We start from the raw sequence: 20,542 nt of genomic DNA on the forward strand, positions 1-20,542 counted from the left end.
CTCTTTTACTGCTGCTTTTATCAGGAAGCTTGGTCAAATATAATTTCCTTTTCGCTTAATAATTATCCAGGATGTACAGATGTCGATAGCTCAAGGAAGCTTTTGATGGGTGTTAACCAACAGGTTACTATCACCTGCACTAAAAAATTTCCAGCAGCTTGCAGAATTTGTTGTGAAGGCCTGGCGTGATCTGGTCCACGGGGCCGCGAAGAGTCGGACTCAACTGTGCGACTGAACAACAACAACAACTGTTGGCAATGGGATGGACCATTTTTGGTTTTTTAATGATTTTTCTGTATAGTTTTTGCTATTGATTCGTACTGGTCGTTGGCCGAATAAATAAGTTGACCGAATGATTGCCCACTCATCCAATTTGTGGACATCCTCCTGGAGCTCTTCACAGTCACCCTTGGTTTTTACCATCCTGAATAATTTTGTGTCCGCTACAAACTTAGCCACTACGCTGCTCACCCCTAGTTCCAGATCATTTGTGAACCAATTAAATAGTACCAATCCCTGCGGAACCCCACTGCTTACTTTCCTCCACTGTGAAAACTGCCCACTCTTCGCTTCCTGCCATTTAACGGATTTTGTAATCCATAAGGGAACCCGTCCTCTTATCCTAATTATCTGGAAGTTTCTATTTGTGCTACTTAGCCAGAAAATGTGAAATAAACCTGACTTTTACTTAATCTTTTTCACTGGATGCTTAAATTGTCACCCCTACCTTTGCCTGGTTTGTAAGTGCTGCTACTTCAATTTTTAAACCAGCACGAATTTGAACTTCTTCCTGAAGGTGATTTTGGAGCTGATCATTTTCTTCTTTGAGAGTCTTTATTTCTCCCTTTAGGGACTCGATCTTTATTTCGCTGTCCTGTTTCTGGCTGTGGAGGTTTTTCTCAAGAGTTCTACAAAGATTCAGAAAGAAACTGAAATGTAATCCACATCCCTACTTGAGTGCAAATAATATTACTCAATAAAGAAGAAGAAGAAGAAGAGAAGAGGAGATTGGATTTATACCCCGCCCTTCACTACCCGAAGGTGTCTCATAGAGGCTTACAAACTCCTTTCCCTTCCCCTCCCCACAACAGACACCCTGTGAGGTAGGCGGGGCTGAGAGAGCTTGTAACGATTCCATGTTTTACTGTGTGTGTGTGTGTGTGTTTAAAAGTTGGTTGGCATGGATGTGTGAGGATAATCTAGTGTGATGGACTCAGGCAAGTGATATGATTCGTGAGTGACAGAGAGGGGGGGGGTTGGAATGGATGCTGTGTGGATGATTTGTATGTTTATCAGGAGTAAGAGTAAAAGAGTTAGTGATATACAGTTAAACAGTCAGTCAGAAGAGAGTGCTGTGTTAAAGCAGTTGTTATAAGTTCTGTCTAGTAAAAGAGTGAAGCAGTTTGTTCGTTTTAAGGTCTGAGAGAGAGAAGTCTTGTGTGTGTTATGAAAAGTTAAAGCATAAAGAAACAGTAACCATATATGGTCTAAGGAAAATACTGTTACAAAGCGACATGCCCAGATCCCTGTCAGTAAGAGAGAAAAGTGTGTGAAACATCAAATAAATCTACTTTTATTTAAGATAACAGTTCTGAACGAAATTCTTCTCAGGAAACACATAGTCCTTCGAAAGCCCAGACCCTGGGTCACAATACCAAAACCAGAAGAAGAAAATATTATAGAAATAGGTGTGGGAAAGCCTAAATTTCCCTGGTGGCAGCTAGATTACCCATAGGAAAATAAAACATAAGAACTTTTAAAGGTAAACCAGACCTCCCCAGAGAAGAGGTCGTCACAGAGCTCTTGACAGAAACTGCCCTTTTTCAAGAATAGCTCTTATCAGAACTATGGCTTGCCCAAGGTCATCCAGCCAGGTGCAAGTGGAGGAGTGGGGAATCAAACTCGGTTCTCCCAGATTAGAGTCCACACACTTAACCACTACACCAAACTGGCTCTGGTAGAATACCAGGTAGAATACAGTAAAATCCAATTAATCAACTATAAATGAAAAGACAAAGTACTATAGTTTTTAGAAAGTCTATTAAATCTAATCTAATCCTAAACTTGCTACTTGGAAGTGCCCTGAGCACTTCCCAGTAAATATGTGTGCCATTGCAGTCCAATTCTATTTTAATGGAAGTAAATTATAGCATTGTAAAGGCAGAGAGTTATTTTAACAGACACTTCCTATTATAACCCTAGATGCTAAGAATAACCTGAAGAATTATGACATTCCAGAGGGACATAACAGGTTCAATCCTACAGCTCCCTTCTACCCAGTAAGGTGCTTTCCTGTCAAACTCTGCTTTAGTTTGCCATAGTTACAGAGGAGATGGAAATTCCTACGGGGGGTGAATGGCTGAGTGTGTGAACCGCTCTATCATAGGCATTGTAACTCTTCCTTAAGATATCTCCCTCCTCGAGGGAGGACCTTGAGACTGAAGCTGTGCCAGCTTGCTATTGCAGATAACGGGACCATATATTCCCAGGTGGGGAGAGGTAGTGAATGCAAGAGCTAGGTGGGATGACTGCGAAGTGTGATTGGTTATTCGGGGGGGGTGTGTGTCAAGACAGGGCAGGGGGCCCTGTTTAAACTGTCTATATTTCTGAATTCTTCCGCCAGAATCTCAGTTCTCACACAGTACTGTTCTAGCTTGGATCATGATGATATCTCAATAAACAAATCACTGCCAAAGAGAGTGTTGTTGGGAGTCTCTTGTCCAGGAGTCTGACACTTCCTCTAATGGAACACAGGCTTCTCGCTAAGCATAAAGCAAGACTAACCTAGAATCATAATTCTGTTTACCAGATTCTAACTCCCCCCCCTCCAAATCCATTCTTAAAAGTTTTCTGTACTTTGTGTTCATTTCCAAATTTATCTGTAGCCTGGGTGCTACTGAATCCATTTTCCATGTTTTATTAAATTGTCCATTACATATTAAGATTCAAGGAAAATTTCTAAACTCCCTTCTCTGTACATGGTGTGGCCTCCCTGACAGCGTCAAGGTTACTTTCTGGACGCAACTTTCTCATAACTTCTAATGTCGCCTGTTTTCTCCAGTCTGCAATTTGATTTAAGGAAGCTATTAACTGATCTATTTCATTTTGGTTGGCCTTACAATTGCTTTGTTATCTCGATGTGTTTTTAAAATTTTAATGTACTTTTATCTTTGACATCTTTGTCTGTCTATAAATATGTATTCGTTTGGACAATTAAAAATCACTGGACATGGAAACAGACTCTCCTTTAGCTTGCATATATGTGAAATGTTCAGGAATCTATTTAATGATTTAGCAATGGGCACTGTTAGGTTACCAATAACCTGTTTAACAACTGCCATTAGCAAGGCTTTTTAGTCCTATTATAGGCAACCTAAATTATTTTGCAGAGAAACAGACTATGGCATTGTTCAAACCATGGTTTGCTGCTACATAAACAAGCTTGGGAAAACCTCATGCTCAAGTACTCCCTCCTTTCCTTGCATACATGAGTTATTTCTTGCTTTGTGGCAAACTACAGTTTGCTGTTATGTCCAAACTGCATATGGTTTATGCTTTTCTCTTCAAATCAAGATTAAGTCACAGTTTGTAACTAGGGTCGCTAGCTTCAGATTTGGAAATATCTGGAGATTTGGGGGGTATAGCCTGAGGAGTTCTGGGGGTTGGGATGGGAAGTACTTCAATGGGGTATAATGCCATAGAATCCACCTTCCAAAGTGACCATTTTCTCCGGGTGAACTAATCTCTGTCACCAGTAAATCAACTGTAATCCCAGGAGAACTCCAGCCATCACATGGAGGTTGGTAACCCTATTTGTGACCCTAGTTTGCAGGGGAAAGCACAAATCATAGTTTGTCATTTGAACAAAACAACAAACTATGATTTACCACAACTGCAGAAATCGTGCATTAGTTGGCTACATGCGAGAGGGAGCAGGGAAGCATACAAGCCTGATTTGTTCATTTAGGGCAACCCATTATTAGCCATTAAATCTAAATGACTGGTGCCTCTAAGAAAGTTGCAACTTAAAGTCATGCTAAATTTCATACATTCGTTGTCTTTCTTCCTTTTGAACATCAGAGAAGAGCTGTTTTGTCAGGTCATCCATTTTATCTGCAGAAAGATAATTCGATGTTTTAAAAACCTTTATACAGAAAGAAAATCAGCCACAGAATCAAACATGAGTATCATTTCAGTTCCAACAAACTAATCTTAAAAATGCTTCATTTTAAATGGAAGCAGCTAAAACAGCTGGGAGAGACGTCATAAAAGTTTTGAAAGGCCCAAACACTGCTTGCTTTAAAGTTAATTCTGGAGTTAGGGCCACATTATGCAACTAATTCAAGGCAGATGTTCAGCAGCCAGGTCCTAAAGATTCAGAATGGAGTCTCCGCCCACATCTCTGGCACAAGGGCCTAAAATGCTGCGGGGCAGTCCTGTTGATTCTGTACCCCAGGGCAGAAGTCCAGGATGCCCCAGAAACATTGCCTCCTCACCCCCACCCCCAGGGCCAGGTAAGGGGTGGCCTTCACCCTGTGCGAGGCAGGTGGGAGATGCCACTGGGAACAGGGCTGCCATCTCTGGGTGGGAAATACCTGGAGATTTGGGGGGTGGGGAGGGATCTCAGCAAGATATAACACCATAGAGTCCAGCCATTTCCTCCAGGGGAACTGATCTTGGTCACCTGGAGATAAATTGTAATAGTGGGGGATCTCCAGGTGCCACCGGGAGGTTGGCAACCCTAACTGGAAACCAAATTCCCGAGCCCTGGAGGGATGGGCACAAGTGGTGGCAGGAGTCTGCTCTTCTTCTTTCCCCCTCTACTTGGGGTGTATGTGGGTGGTCAGGGACCTTTCCTCTTGCATGCTGGCTAAGACCTCCTCTGAAATACTGGCATAACATCACGTGGCACAGTCCACAAGGAAGTGCTCCTGGACAAGTCTCAATGCAGTGAATGGGAGCTGCGCATATGCGTCCCATCATCTGTACTGATTTACGAACCCAGCAAACCTTGCCCCTGTGTCCCGTTGCGCTTTCTCCCCATCACTTCAAAGGAACCCCATGTGCATGTGAATCACTGCACCTTTCATTTCCTCAGTTTTCTCCCGAAGCTTCCTTTCTAGTTCCTCCTTCTGTTTTTGCAGCTCTGAATTCTGATTTTCAAGTTCTGAGATCCTCTGGAAAGGAAGAAGTGAAGACAGCACAAACTCTGTTAAACGAGGGGTCACCCTTCTATGAGCAATCACTGAGTTAATCAGCGCATAAAAGTTTCAACACACTCATAATTTCTAGTCAAACTCATTGCTGCTCCAGTTATTCTTGAGTTCATACTGTATCGCAAACTCCATTAAGTTTTACCTGTTGATCGTTATCCCTGTTCCTCTTCTCTTTCTCTTCAGCTGTTTTCTTTTGCATGGCTAATTTTTCAAGATCCAGATGAAGCTTTTGCATTATTTCTACGTCATTGGAATGGTTTGAGGCTAGAGTGGTCAATCTCTCCAGTAAGACATTATTTTCCTTATTCTGAAATGAAAACAGAAATTCTCTATCGGTCTGTTTAGACATCTGGTAACACAGAAACCAAGAGGCTCAGTTCCCACTTATTTTATCTACCAAGTGCTATATACAATAATATCTATTCTTCCTAGTTTAAAAAAGAAGAATGCTAAAAATAGATTCATTAATGTGTATGTTTGCACTATTCTGTTACTTCAAATGAACCAGAATATCTCTTTTTAAAAAAAGCTATTATGTGAAAAGTGGTTATAAGTATAGTTACTATGACTACAGATATGCTATCAATATGAGAAAATATTCATATTAAAGAATCAAGTCAAGAGCTAGGGAAATAGCTATTTGAAAAGTTATTCAAAACAAAAGCTTTCAGATTCCTCTGAAATATCTGAATGGGTGGACTGAGGCAAATTCCACTGGAGAAAGTTCTAGAGTTCTGGGGCAGTTACGAAGAAGGCTCTGCTATACATCGCTGTTAATCTGACCTCCTGGTGAAATAAAATTTGGATCAAGGCCTGCCCCACTGATCTTAAATTACAGGGATGTCTGTTATTATAATCTGAGCTGCGGTAGCTCAGAGGTTAAGACGTTGAGCTGCAGACCGGAAGCTCGGTAGCTCGGAGGTTCGAGACCCAAGTGCTGTGTGACGGAGTCTCTGGCCCCAGCTCCTGCCAACCTAGCAGTTCGAAACCAAGAAACTGCAAGCAGATAAATAGGTACTGCTTTGGTGGGACGGTAACAGCATTCCGTGCACCTCAGCATTTAGTCATGCTGGCCACATGACCACGGAAAACGTTTTCGGGCAACACTGGCTCTTCGGCTTGGAAATGGAGATGAGCATCGCCCCCTAGAGTCAGATTCGACTGGTTTTCGAGCAAGGGAAACCTTTACCTTTACACTATTATTTGGTATACTGACCTTTAAACTGATGGTGCTATATAAATGAGAAACAACAACTAGCAGTTTGCTTCTTGGAATACAGGCATATTTATTGGATCATATGTTTATTCTATTTATATCCCTGCCTTGTCTCCCCAAGGGGGCCCAAAGCGGTTTACAACATTACTCTCTCCTCTTCCATTTTATCCTCTCAACAACTCTATGAGGTAACCCCGGCATACCTGAGGGACCGCCTTTCCCCATATATATCCCAGAGAGCACTACGGTAAGGGCCACAACATCGGCTAACTATTCTGGGCCCTAAAGATGCCAGGCTCGCTGCCACTAGGGCTAGGGCCTTTTCAGTGGCAGCTCCTTACTGGTGGAATGAGCTCCCGGAAGAGATCAGGGCCCTGTGGAACCTTTTGCAGTTCCGCAGGGCCTGCAAGACGGAGCTCTTCCACCAGGCTTTCAATTAGGAGCCGCCCACCATTACCACCAACGATACTACTTGAATATCTGTAGTATAAGGCTGGCCCTAATGCGGAGTTAGAGCTATACCTACATAGGAGACCGGAAGATCGCTGAATCGGGAACCTGCATGGGATTTAGAGCGCGCCATCTAATTTAATGAATTATTAATACTGCAGGCACTTTAAATGTTATGAATGTTTTAATTGTTTTAAAATGTTTTAAAAGTTTTATGTAGACCAGGTACACTGTACCGACCACTGTAAGCCGCCCTGATCCTGCCCGCAGGGAGGGCAGGGTATAAATACAAATAATAAATAAATAAACTTAGGCCGAGTGGTCCAATGTCAGCCTGCAAGGTCCCATGACAGCCATTTGCAGAACAATCAGGAAAAGAGAATGAATCTTGACCATACTTATATTAACCTATTGATATGAATATGGGATTCTGTCAAATAAGCATCAGTTGCAAGTTTGTGATACAAGGATGACCAGATAAAAATCAGTGCTAATTGAAAACACTTCTTCACAGGGACACACTTATTCCTGGACAACCAGTAATTGTTTTATCAAATACAAGCATCCATTGCAATTTAAATGACAGATCAATAATGTCAAGCATGAATAGATGCTTTTTATCTACCTTGTCTTCCAGTTTTTTCTGCAGCCGCTGTACCCTGTACGAAAGCTGGATGTTCAACACGAAACGGCGAATACTCTGGAATCTGCGTCTAGCGAGCCAAGCCCGAGCATGTTTCTGGAGAATGATAGCTTTGTGTTCTTCAAGCATCTGTATAAGGAAACAGAGGGGGGAAAACATATATGTTGACTAGCAGTCAAGGCTGAATCAAAACGATGTGGCAAAATAATATCACAACGCAAACTATAAGGGACACAAGGATGACCACAGCTGCACGGGAAAGCAGATGACACAACTCCTACTGGTCAGACAACACAGTTCATACATTCGACACTGCTGTAGTTTGCCATTGAAGCAATACCCTCATTGTTAATTGACTGTCAGGAGATGATGCCCGGTCCCGACAACCTCTCTCTGGTTGACGGAACTGAGAGCGGCCATGGCCTGGACTCACCCATGTGAGGAAGGCCAGGCCAGGGAGGTGGCTGTGACCCAGGCAGATCGGTCTGACATAGCCTAGAATAGGGCAGGGAGCTAGGCGGAGGCGGGGAGGGGTGCAGTCAGAAGGCAAGGCTGAGCTTAGACTTGGGGAAGGTCAGAATGGGAGGGGTTAAGAGGCAGCCCTGAACCACAAGGGGAAGGGCAGGGCAAGGAGAGAGTCAGCTGGGAAAGAGGCAGGGAAAGCTTCCCTTTCCCTTTTATAGTCTCCCGCATGGAGGAAGGGGAAGGAGACTGGAGACAAGCCAGGTGGGGGTGGGGCCAGGGAGTCCTGTAAAAGGGAAGGCACCACACCGAGCCAGGGAGGAAGCAACAGACTGAGGTCACATCAGGGATAGAGAGCACATGGAGAGCCAGACTGGGAAAGGAAGAGGACCTGGGTGCTGGAAGCCCCTCCCCTTCCCAATTCTGAGGCTGGTAGGCAAGCTGCCCTCTGTGACGGTGGGACGGCAGATGGCAGGGAGAACGTCTCAGTGGTGCTAGGGCCTCACATTGATATTCCATAAATTATTTTATACATAATATTGACAACAACAGGCATTTACATAATGCTTTAGAGCACAGTGCTCTCTCTATATATATCATTAATCTTTACCATGTAGGCCGGGGGGCCCTGACCTGGATAGCCCAGGCTAGCTGGATCGCATCCGTTCTTGGAAGCTAAGTGAGATCAGCCCTGACTAGCATTTGGATGGGAGACCTCCAAGGAATACCAGGGTTGTGATGTGAAGGCAGACAATGGCAAGCTACCTCTGAACGTCTCCTACCTTGAAAACTCTACAGGGTTGCCATAAGTCAGCTGTGACTTGACGGTACTTTCCATCACCACCATGCTATGGAGAGGCTGAGGTTGCTTCCTGTGGCCAACCACGCAGTCTGTGACTTAGAAGAGATCTGAATTGGGACTTTCAGGTCCACTGTGGCACTATACCACAATGGCTCTATTTCCCAGATTGCTTTGCAAATGTAGAGGCAAGCACAGTAGTGTGAGCTCCATCGACTTTTGAGAATATACTATTCCAAGGCTAGAATACATATTACAATTCTGCATCTAACATTAAATGTCAGAGCTGCCTCTTAATTAAGGTACAGGTCTCAACAATTTAGGCATTTATTTCTTCCCTTTATAGTAAACTAATGCATAGATTTGGGGGATTTTGATGGAACATTCGGTTACTATGTTTACCTTTCTGTATTTCTTCCTTGCTAGAAATCCCCGGGTGAAAGCTTGGATTGTCAAAGCGGCCACACGGATAAGCAGGCAAAGTCTACGCACTAGGTATCCCCGGCAGTGCTTCTGGATAACAATAGCCGCCCATGCTTCTTTTAGGGCTCTTGCAGTTATAGCTTGTCTAAAGAGAAGATAATGATCCTTGGCATCTGAACTCAACTCCCTGCCTATAACTTCTCAGAAACAGGTCACACACAATTTACTTGTATAATGGTAACTGCAACAAATATCGTGTATAAACCTAACACCTGTGTTTAATTTGTTGCACATAGTTAGGTCAGGAAGCCTTCTCGGCCCTGACCTGGTGGAACTCTCTGCCAAATAACATCAGGGTTCTGTGGGATCTCATGCAATTCCGCAGGGCCTGTAAGGCAGAGATATTCCACCAGGCATTTGGTTGAGGACAGCGATGGTTTACATCATGGCTGGCACCCTAACCTTTCCTGAATCTCCTATTCCTCCTTGAGTTATTCCCTCCCTGTGCCCACGAAGTACTCACAATCCAGGACTGGGAGGGCACTACAAAATATAAATTTGCCACTTGTTTTACCTGTGTATAATATGTCGGGATAGTGTTATGGTTTATTTTAAACTAGGAAAAAGGCCCGTTGTGGAAATAAATACAACGGCCTCTAGAAAGAGGCTCTGGGCGGGTGCCCCGGCCTTGGACACTCAGTGTCAATTTGCTGTGGCGACCTCAGCAGGGTATAATGACACTGAGTCCACCATTTTCTCCAGAGGAACTGATCTCTGCTACCTAAAGAACAGTTGTAATTTTGAGTGATCTCCAGCCCTCACCTGGAGATTGGCAACAATGGTTCCCCAGAAGGGAATGGTTGGTTTGTAGGGTGGAGTCTATGGCTTTGTACCTGTCTGAGGTCCCACACCTCCTGAAACCTCACCCTCTCCAGGCTCCATCCCTCACATTTCCAGGAATTTCCCACCTGGAGTTGGCAACCCTATCTCCTTCCCAGCCAATCATCAACCTACCTTTATTTCCCCCTCACTCTTCAGCTTTCCACCCCCCACACACCTGCAGCCTCTCTCGTGCTCTGAAGCCCTGACTGCTATGTCACATTGGCTGTCATACGGGGGCCACCTCAACAGCATATAAGGATACAGAGGCCACCATTTTCTCCAGGGGAACTGATCTCTGCCATCTGGAAAGCAGTTGTAATTCTGAGTGATCTACAGCCCTCACCTGGAGATTGGACACATTTTACCTCAGAACAGCAAACTATTTAGAATGTTAGAGGCAAAAGCCAATCAAGTCGCATATGCAAACGACCTCTGTGTTCCGAGGCAAAGGCCAATGAGGCTGCATATACAAATAACCTCTAGAAGGAAGGAAGGAAGGAAGGAAGGAAGGAAGGAAGGAAGGAAGGAAGGAGAAAGAAAACAGATGAGGAGGGGAGGGGAGGGGAGGGGAGAGAGAGAGAGACAGAAAGAGAGAGAGAGACAGAAAGATAAATAAATGCTGGTCTCCTGGACTAACAACTAACAGACTGGCCCCAGGAACATAGAAACTGGGAACAAATATTTGTTCCAGCATAGCAGTTGCCAGATGAAATTCTAGGGATGACCTCTGTCCTTCCACTGAGTCACATGTCCATCAATAAGTAACAGGGCTTTGGTGCAAACTTACCGTACAGAACGCTGTCCTCGGAAATACTGTTGTATCGTAATTGCTGCTTGCCTTATATGAAGGAATTTTTTCCTCTGAAGGCATCCTCGGATATTCTTTTGAATCACGATGCACGCTTGCCTCAACTTATCTGACCGTAGCTTTTCCAGATAAGCAACTTGCCCTGCTCTGAAGAAAATTTTTGTTCTGCCAAACTGATACTGCCTAGGATCCTGCGGTGGGAAATGTTAAATATGCTTAAACTCTGTTGTAACAAGGTACACATTTGAATGCCAGCCTTCATAAATCAGCAGTAACATATTTGTGCAAAGAATGTATTTTCATTTGCATGTAACAAATGAAGACTGGGAGTTTAATACTAAAAACAAAACAGAACAAAAAACTCTGACCTGGATTAGCCGCTGTAAAACAATCTTGCAGATTTGTTTCTTATCATTTAAAGAGAGTTCATGCTGAGACATAAGAATGCTGTAACGGCTGTAGAACTCAATGTAAGTCCACCTATGAAATAAAATGAACATTAGAACCAACTGTTCTAAGTGGCAGAAGTGAAACCATTGAAACCAAAAGGGGACCACTACTTACCTGGATGGGTAACTCTGAGAGCTAATCCGAATTGTTTCTAAAACACCACAGGCTCGTAATTGCTGAACCACTCTTTTTGAATCAAACCTAAAGCACACAATAAAATAGTTATTTATGCCAGATTTATTAAAGCTTTTGCCCTATGATGATAGAACCCATTTTGTCCCATGATATATAATAGATGGGCGACTGTAACAGAAGCAAAACACAATTGTACATGATAGTTTACCCTACTTTCCTGTTGGAATAATTTACGTCATGCATATCTGAAATTTTATGGGAAGCAGATTTCCCACTCATTATTTTAGTCACACTAAAGAAAAATGGTTCTAATGAACAACTGTCATGCAGCTGCTTCGAGTTCATTACGCTTTTCCCTATTAATGATAATATCTCATTTCCGTTGAACAAATATACTCACTCAAATGGTAACTTCTGATCATTTGGCTTTATGCACCGTACATAATGAGGCGTGGTTGCATTAAGTGTCTCCATTAATAAATACAAAGAACTGCAGAACTGAAAAATAGGAAGGCAGCAAATTGGCTAATTTATCCTTCACGCCAAAGCAACAAACTTCAAAATCTTAAATTAGCACCAGCTTGTCAAAGGAAATGTGGCATCTCTGCAAGTACAGCTTAAAAGACAGAACATCTCCAAATTAGGAAAGGAGCTGTCAAACATGATGGGCAGGACAGGGGTGGTTTTTCCTCAGGACTCTTTGGAGAAGGGGGCCAAAATTCTGTAGCCCTGAACATCTTGGGAACCCAGGGAACTGGGCAAGTCATGTGATCTTCTTTATGTTTTGACTGGGTCGGTGATGAGAGGGGAGATCAGAGATAGGGTTGCTACAGGTGGCACCTGAAGATCTCCCACTATTACAATTGATCACCAGGTAACCCAAGATCAAGATGAGCTGCAATTCAAGGAGATCCCCAGGCCACACCTGGAGCCTGGCATCTCTACGGGGTTGGAGCTGTACGTACTGAAAGTCAAATGAAGGATGAATAATGTTAGTAGCTAGCAAGAAAAATATGTCTGCTTGGCTGCCTAATGAAAATTGAAGTATATCGAAGTAGGTCTCATTGATTTATGTCCTGGTAAATATTGTGGCCCGCTCCTAGAACGCATTTGCCCAAAGTTCTGCTCTGCTGAGTTCAGTAGCAAGAACCACACTGCATGCCTTAGGATGAGTTGCGTCCATATGATAAATTAACTGAACAGACTCCTTTCCCTGAAGTGGTGGATTAAGATCTCATGGGGTACTGGAGGCAGTAAGAAGGGCCTACGGTTGAGGGCAGCAATGGCCTCCATCTTGCCTGGCACTCCCCTTTCTCTCCTCCCCCACATGGGGATATGGACATAATTCTGGTTTATTGAGCATCATCTGAAATTGTTTTGTATTGCCATTGTTTTTTATTATTTTGATTAATTTAATTTGTGAATATGTTACTGAAATTGTTGTTCACCGCTCCGAGCCTGCTGTGCAGGGGAGGGCGGTCTATAAGCCAAATTTATCAATCAATCAATCAATTCCCCTGGAGAAAATGGCTGTTTTGGAGGGTGGACTGTATGGCATTATACCCTGCTGAGCTCCCTCCCCTCCCCAAAACCCCGCCCTCTCCAGGCTCCACCCCCAAATTCTCCAGGTATTTCTCAGACCAAAGATGGCAACTCTGCAGAGGGAATCTTTGCCTGGGGGAAGAAAGAGGGTTCTACATGCTATGGTCTCTTAGTCCTCCATGTTCCAGTATGCTGGAAGTGGAGAACAGACCTTTGTATTTATGATCCTTACACCTAAACAAACAGTGAATACAGTCAAGATGTCCAAGGAAGTAATAAAAGCGACACATATTCCAGATCAGCAGCTGGGTCCATTTTGAGTGCTATTTTCTGTGCTCTGGGGCACAGTTAGCATGTCAAGGAGGTTCCAAATAATCACAATGCAATATTAAAAACTCCCCAGTTTTCTTGTCTCCAAGAGCAACTTAAAAATACCTTGTTGCCTACTGTTGTACGGAACTGTTTATTAGGCGGCTTGATCACTGTTTTTGCAGGCTTAACTTTGATAGAGGAGCTGAATGGGGAATGTAGCACTGGATTGTCTTGAAAGAAGTTTGCACAGAGTTGAAACTGAAAAGAGACAACAGCTACTGTATTTTATAAGAGGGTTAAGAATATTTTCTGACAACTATAGACAGCCTGAAAATATATCTGAAAACAGAATTTACTGGCAAAGACTATCACTGCTGCCAGACTACAACATCCATCTCCTTTAAGTATTATGACTGTAATAAAAGCCAACAGAATTTTTGTTTCTATAAATATATTCCAGAAAATGTAATGCCTTTCATTATCGTAAAGCCATACTCGTGACATGTTTACAAACCTTGCTGTTCTTCAAGATTTCAATCAATACTTCATATACCGTATCTCTATTTTTCTCCAGAAATCCTTCACTTTTATACTCCACCTGTGTGAGAAAGGTGAAATCAGCAACGGCAACACAGCAAATGGTTAAAATCACACACAGTTTCTCCAGTTCTCAAGCTACACAAGGTAAATGAACAAACGCAATAACCAGTATCATTATTAGTAGAATATAAGGATTGGGAGATTGCCTAACATGCCAATGCCAAGAAACTGGCTCTGGCTACGGGCCATTTGCATCTATGAGTGTTGCAATATCCCCTGGTCAAGCAGTCCTCAGTTCTTGGCAGAATGGCAAATGCTCCTTCCATGAATACGCCTACGGCCATACCACCCTGAACACACCCGATCTCATCTGATCTCGGAAGCTAAGAAGGGTCAGACCTGGTTAGTACTAGTACTTCCATGAATACATGGCATTGTTTTGATAAAATGATGAATGCAGATCTAATTCAGTGGGTATTGTATAACTGAGAAGTGAAAACTAGATGGACATTTTGGAGGCGATCATATGCAAGGCAATAGGGTTGGGTATGTTTTCTTCTGTATTCTTTTTTTTTACTCATTCGCTAATGTTTCAAAACCTGGTTTCAAATTCTGGGTTAGGTTAGGAATGAGTCCTGGTTAGCATTACCCATGGTTAATATTGGTGCAGGTATAAATATGGAAATATGACTAAGGGCTGAAATGGAAGCACACGGCCCCACAGCCTATTCCTGACCCCATGGATAAAAGAAACACTGCATTTGCACCAGCCCTGAGGATAAAGGAAACACTGCATTTGCACCAGCCCTGAGCCTCAATCCATTTTGCATATCTTATGCATGCATTGTTTGGCTCTGAGATGACACATTTGTATGAACACAGAAATGCCCTAGCAGCTAAACTGTTTTATAGTTAGTTTTATGTTTTATGGTTGGTACAGAATGCCACGGCTCAACTATTATTGGGAGCTAGATGGAGCCTGCATATTAATCCCCTCCTGCGGGTACTGGACTGGCTGCCCATCAGTTACCAGGCTCAATTTAAGGTACTGGCTATCCCATACGAAGCCCTTCCTGGCCTTGGACCCTCATATTTGCAAGACGACCTCTTCTCCTATGCTCAACCATGACAGCTTCGTTCACTGGAGCAGGGTCTTCTATAGGTGCCAGCCTTCAAACGGGCAAAATCAACAACTGCCCGTGCACGCGCCTTCTCTGCTGGTTGTGGAACGGCCTGCCTGAGGAAGTCAGGAAGGCTCCCCCCTCTCATGGCTTTCCACAAACTATGCAAAACCGAATTATTCAAGACGGCTTTTCTATGCAGACAATAGAGCTGCGCTATACTAAAGGATTCAAAATTCACAAAATTATTAGGGACTATGGTCTATACCACTGTGTACAGACTGCTCAAACTAGGATCCTGTTACAGAATTTTGCATCATTTAATGGGTCATGTTAATACTTTGCTTTACTTCAGTTTTATTTCTTTCTTTATTTATACATTTGATTTATATACCGCTCCAACCCCGAAGGGTCTCTGAGCGGTTTACACACAAGTTCCAAATTCCAATTTCCCTATCTAAGGCCACATATTACAGGGGACGGCACCCAGGTGGCAGGGGCTTGCTGTTTTTTTCGGCTCCTTCTTCCAGGCGGTCTTTGGGTGTCGGCGTTCAGACTCTGGTGTCCTGGAGTAGGTCTTCCTGTCCGGCGGCTTCTTCTGGCGGGCCCGTCCTGGTGCGCGGTTTGTGTCTGCTACAGCACTGGCCAACGTCCATTTCCGGCTCCGCCGCGCCTGCGCCAACGACTCCGTCTCCGCCTCATGTCGTTACTCAATGTTGAGCTCACTGGCCACCAGGGATTGCTCTCGCCAACCTCGCCGCCACTAACCTTGCCGCCGCCGCTTTGCCATTTGCCGCCGATGCTCCTGCCACACACCCCGCACCGAGGAGGGTGCCCCCCTGCCACCTAAGGGCAGGTACCCATTTATCTACTTGCTATATATTACTGCTTTCGAACCGCTGGGTAGTTCTGCTTTTAGACTTCTGGTTGGTTCTACAACCCTAATCCGATGGCATTGTTTATTGAATGTCCTATCCGTTGATTGAATTGACTCACTCTGTGTAATCTGTCTTGAGTCCAAGTGAGATAGATGGACTATAAATAGTGTAAATAAGTTCACTTTGTGTATTTTTTGTTGGTCTTTAGAAATGGGAAAAGTCACCAGGGGGAAATGCTTTGCTCCGCCAGCTATTTGCCACATAATTCCACTCAGTAAACATTTTTATGATATCTGGATTTATAAAAGGAGCAATGCAAGGACCCCCTACCTTATCAGCAAAGTGCTGTATGATGAAAGACGTGTTTGACATTCTCGGCTTTTCAAAGAGCAGGTTTTTATTTAGGAAATTATTGTACAACTTCTGAAGCCAATTTTCATCAGTTCCTTGAGGTAGCTGCAATGAAAAGAGACAGCAAGATGCTCAGTCTGCATTTATTCTAGGCATTTTTGTATCACTTTCCCAGTGGAAATAATCCGAACACAGAACATAAAAAAAAGAACCCTTGGAACATGGAAACCAGGCACAGTTACGAAACAGCTTGACTGACAGACTGAACTGCTGCACCCAGGGTTCTATAAAGGTGTCAGGGATGGGCAACCCTAGCAGTGGGACCCTAGAGCCTCCTTCTCTGGACTGCCCTTGCAAGAAAGAAAGGCAGTGGCTGCTCCGTGCTGTGATTCAGTGCTACTGCTGCAGATGATCAGTGAGTAGTAATGCAGCTACCAGCTCAGCAAAGGTTAGGTGACATGAGAAACTGCTTCTGAGTCTGACCAGGCCCTAGGGCCTGAGCAGTTTGTCACTCTAGACTAGCAGCACTGACATAGTCTAGGATGGTTCTTGGAGCTGCCATGAGTACAGCACACTGTCTGACAGGGTAGATTCAGGTGGGTGGCCGTGATGGTCTGAAGCAGCAGACCAAAATCTGAGTCCAGCAGCACCTTTAAGACCAACAAAGTTTTATTCTGGGCATAAGCTTTTGTGTGCATGAATACTTCTTCAGGTACGTTGAAATGGAAATTACCAGTCCATACATATAGGACCAAACTGGAATAACATGCTTGGTTTATATGGTCACCATCTGTTCGGGTTTAATTCCAGGGGGGAAATTAGTGAAGGAAATAAATATATCAAAATCAGAGATTTAAGGCCAGCATGGAGGAGACAGATGCAGTGTGATAGCAGGGTCTCAGTTAATTACTCTCAGCATTCCACAGTTAAGAAGGGTACATCTGCCCATGAATCTCTAATTTTGATACATTTATTTCCTTCACTATGTTTCCTCCTATGTTTGACCATATAATAAACTACAGAATCATAGAATCACAGAGTTGGAAGGGACCTCCAGGGTCATCTAGTCCAACCCCCTGCACAATGGAGGAAATTCACTAAGACCTCTCCCCCACACCCCTAGTGACCCCTGCTCCATGGCCAGAAGATGGCAAAACCCTTCCAGGGTCCCTGGCCAAACTGGCCTGGAGAAAAATTCCTTCCTGACCCCAAAGTGGCAATCAGCATTTCCCTGGGCATGTAAGAAAGGGTCACAAGAACTAAGCACTGGCTCACCCCTTCCTGCCCTCCATCTCATGATCTGCCTAAGTTCACAGAATCAGCATTGATGTCAGATGGTCACCTAGCCTCGGCTTAAAAACCTCAAAAGAAGGAGAGCCCAACACATCCTGAGGAAGCCTGTTCCACTGAGGAACCACTTTTCAAGGAAGCTTGTTATTCTACTTTGGTCCTTGCATCTGTTAAGCATTATGATGTATGCTAATTTGCTGCTCGCCCACTACCTATAAGCATGGACTGGTAACTTCCATTTCAATATATCTGAAGATGTGCGCATGCACACAAAAGCTTATACCTTAAATAAAATTTTGTTGGTCTTAAAGGTGCCACTGGACTCAAACTTTGGTCTGTTGTCTGAGAGGATGATGCTCATACGGCGCCAGGACACATACAGGAAGGGGTTTGTGATATTTGTTTTCAGTAATGAACACATCTGAAGTATTCCTTACAAAAAGAAAAAAGAAATCTATGAAATTGTTCTTACATTTGAGTGATGTCTTGAAGATGTGGTTGTAGAAGTAACACGAATGGTAAGCATGGAGCAGAAAACAGTGTTAAGAAAAGGCAAAGGTGCAGTCTGGAACAACTGATTAACCACAGCAATACAAAAACAAAACAAAACTGGGAACTAACCATGCACTCTTCATCCAGCAGATCCAAAATGCCCATTTTAGCTTCGATAAGGTCAATGACTGGTTGGTTGTCATAAAAATCAATGAGTGTCCATGGGATATCTTCTTTCATATATTCTTCTTGTTCAAGTTTAAAGACATGCTGATAATGAGATCAAACACTTATCACAACAAAACCATCTAGTTAATTAAGCTATACCCAAAGTTAATGATTGCCTAACAAATACTGAGAACCCTTGCTGGGTCAAAAGATGGAATTAATAAACATGTAGTCAGGGCTACGGTATTTTTGGGAAGGAACGCACAGGAACGGAGTTCTGGCTGGCTCCCGAGTTGGCCATGCCCAGCAGGAACTCATTAGCATAACAGGCCACACCCAACAGCAGAAACTCATTCGGATTGGCTACATTAGGGGTGTGTGGCCTAACATGCAAAGGAGTCCCTGCTACAAAAAAAGGCCCTGGGTTTTGACAACAAACAAGGTAAACAGAATAACAAGCAAAAGGTGGGTGTGGCTGGATGACCATACTTCTGGTAACATGTGGGTGCGGTCTAATGTGCTAATGAGCTGTGCTGTCAGGGGTGTGGCCCAATATGCTAATGAGTTCCTGCTGCTGGGTGTGGCCTATTATGCTAAAAAGAGCCCTGCATGTAATTAGTAAACAAACAAACAGCATGGCTGAATGTTTTGAGTTTCAGGGTGGATATTAACATCTGAGGCTTGTCAATGAATCATGACAATGAGTCATGTCAATGGGTCACTTGGGTAATGTATAAGGATTCTGCCCATTGGTTCCTGGGAAATCAGGGAAATCAGGCACTTGAGAAAGTTAAAACATAAACAAAGCTTTACAAATTCAAACATCCGTTTTCTATGACAGATACTGCAAATACTAGTCCAAATTAATAACATAATTTAAAAAAATGTCATACCAGGTTAAATTGCTGCTGCAATTTTTCATTGGCATAATTGATGCAAAACTGTTCAAAGCTATTCACATCAAAAGTTTCAAATCTGAAATAAATAGTCGGAAATTTGATTATCAGGTTACATTTTTATTTGATTTGTGATAAAGACCATTAATGAAAGACAGCAATTAATGGTGACACATTTTGGGAGGGGCATGGCAGGAAAAAACTTATCTCTTTTAAAATTTGCTTTCTGAGGACGCCATGCCAAATCCACAACATCCTAGTACAGATGACTTATGATTTGGGCCTTTCTGGATGGTCAATGAGAGGCCCCCAGTGACATTTCGGCCTTCCAAACACTGTGCAATATCCTGTCCTAGGTTCCACAGCCTCTGGGAGACTGGGGGCGGGACATGGGAAGTTGCCGTTGGTGTGGGAGAACCCAGAAGTGACATCACCCCTCTAGAGAGGACTGACACCACTTCCGGGTTTCCCCCTGATGTGACATCATAGCATCGGCCCAACAGCCATTTAAAAAAAATATTCTACTGCCACTACTCAGAGGGATAGCAGGAAATGAGAAGTGTGGGATTCCTCACCTCTGCTAGTGGGCTGGCAACCCTATCCTGTCCACATGTAACAAAATGAAAGGAGGGTGGGTTGTATTGCTTTTTTAAAAAAACTATGGTCCCGGTCACACGGGCAGGAGAATGCGGGGGGGAAACGTGGCTGTTAGCCCCGGGGCTAAAAACCGCGTGGTTGCTCAAGCAGACCTACCGATGGAGGTCCCATGGAGGTCCCGTGGTAGGGGGGAGGTGCCGATCACTCCACAGTCCTGCGGCGCGGCAAAAAAGCGGGGAGCGGGGCAAATGGGGTTGGGTTTTTTTTTAAAAAAACTCAAATGTGCGCATGCTCCCTTGGGTGCTTGTGCACATCCATGGAGACTTTGAGAAAAAAAAACCTTTTTTCCGAGGGGACATGGGTGGGCGCCGGAACTACCACCAGAAACGCGATCAGATGCCCCGCCCTTGCCCCGCGGTTTCAGGAAACTAGTACCTCCGAGGTACTAGTTTTTTACCGTGCATCTTCCACGGGAAGCCTCGGGTTCGCCACGGGAGCTCAACGCTTCCCAGATGTGGCGGTGAGATCGCGCCCAGAAAATCTGCCTATCTTCTGTTCCTCTAGTGTGCCTAATGCTCCGTGTGACCGCAGCCTATATATACTATCTGGCTAGATTTGTACACTAATGTAAGCAATGGGGAGCACTCAGCCTCAAAGGATTCAATAGGAACATGTGTCAGTTACATAACACGTCATGAAGACATCATGAACAACATCCACAGCACTTCCATGACCACATCCTCCACACAGCAGTCACAAGAACACTTAATACAGTATCAAGAGGTACAACATGCAGGGTGAACACAATTTCCTGCGGACAGAAGCACAACATTAAGAGTGGAGTATGATCCATGGGGGGGGGGGGGAATTT

The 20,542-nt window shown here is 43.8% G+C and overlaps 1 protein-coding gene across 1 annotated transcript in view; it reads right to left on the minus strand.

Annotated features, from left to right (window-relative positions):
- The window catches only part of MYO5C (myosin VC), an 81,521-nt gene that overhangs the window by 32,344 nt on the left and 28,635 nt on the right, over window positions 1–20,542 (minus strand). Inside the window, 15 exon segments of the mRNA XM_015418804.1 lie at window positions 728–908; window positions 4,050–4,113; window positions 5,084–5,177; window positions 5,359–5,523; window positions 7,508–7,654; window positions 9,189–9,354; window positions 10,879–11,090; window positions 11,268–11,379; window positions 11,464–11,550; window positions 11,885–11,982; window positions 13,462–13,596; window positions 13,853–13,936; window positions 16,208–16,333; window positions 18,140–18,280; window positions 19,072–19,153. Of these exon segments, the coding sequence (XP_015274290.1) occupies window positions 728–908; window positions 4,050–4,113; window positions 5,084–5,177; window positions 5,359–5,523; window positions 7,508–7,654; window positions 9,189–9,354; window positions 10,879–11,090; window positions 11,268–11,379; window positions 11,464–11,550; window positions 11,885–11,982; window positions 13,462–13,596; window positions 13,853–13,936; window positions 16,208–16,333; window positions 18,140–18,280; window positions 19,072–19,153 (1,894 nt within the window).

This window comes from Gekko japonicus, unplaced genomic scaffold (genome assembly GCF_001447785.1).
Source record: "Gekko japonicus isolate JY-2015 unplaced genomic scaffold, Gekko_japonicus_V1.1 scaffold150, whole genome shotgun sequence".
In the NCBI taxonomy this organism is placed as follows: Eukaryota; Metazoa; Chordata; class Lepidosauria; order Squamata; family Gekkonidae; genus Gekko; species Gekko japonicus.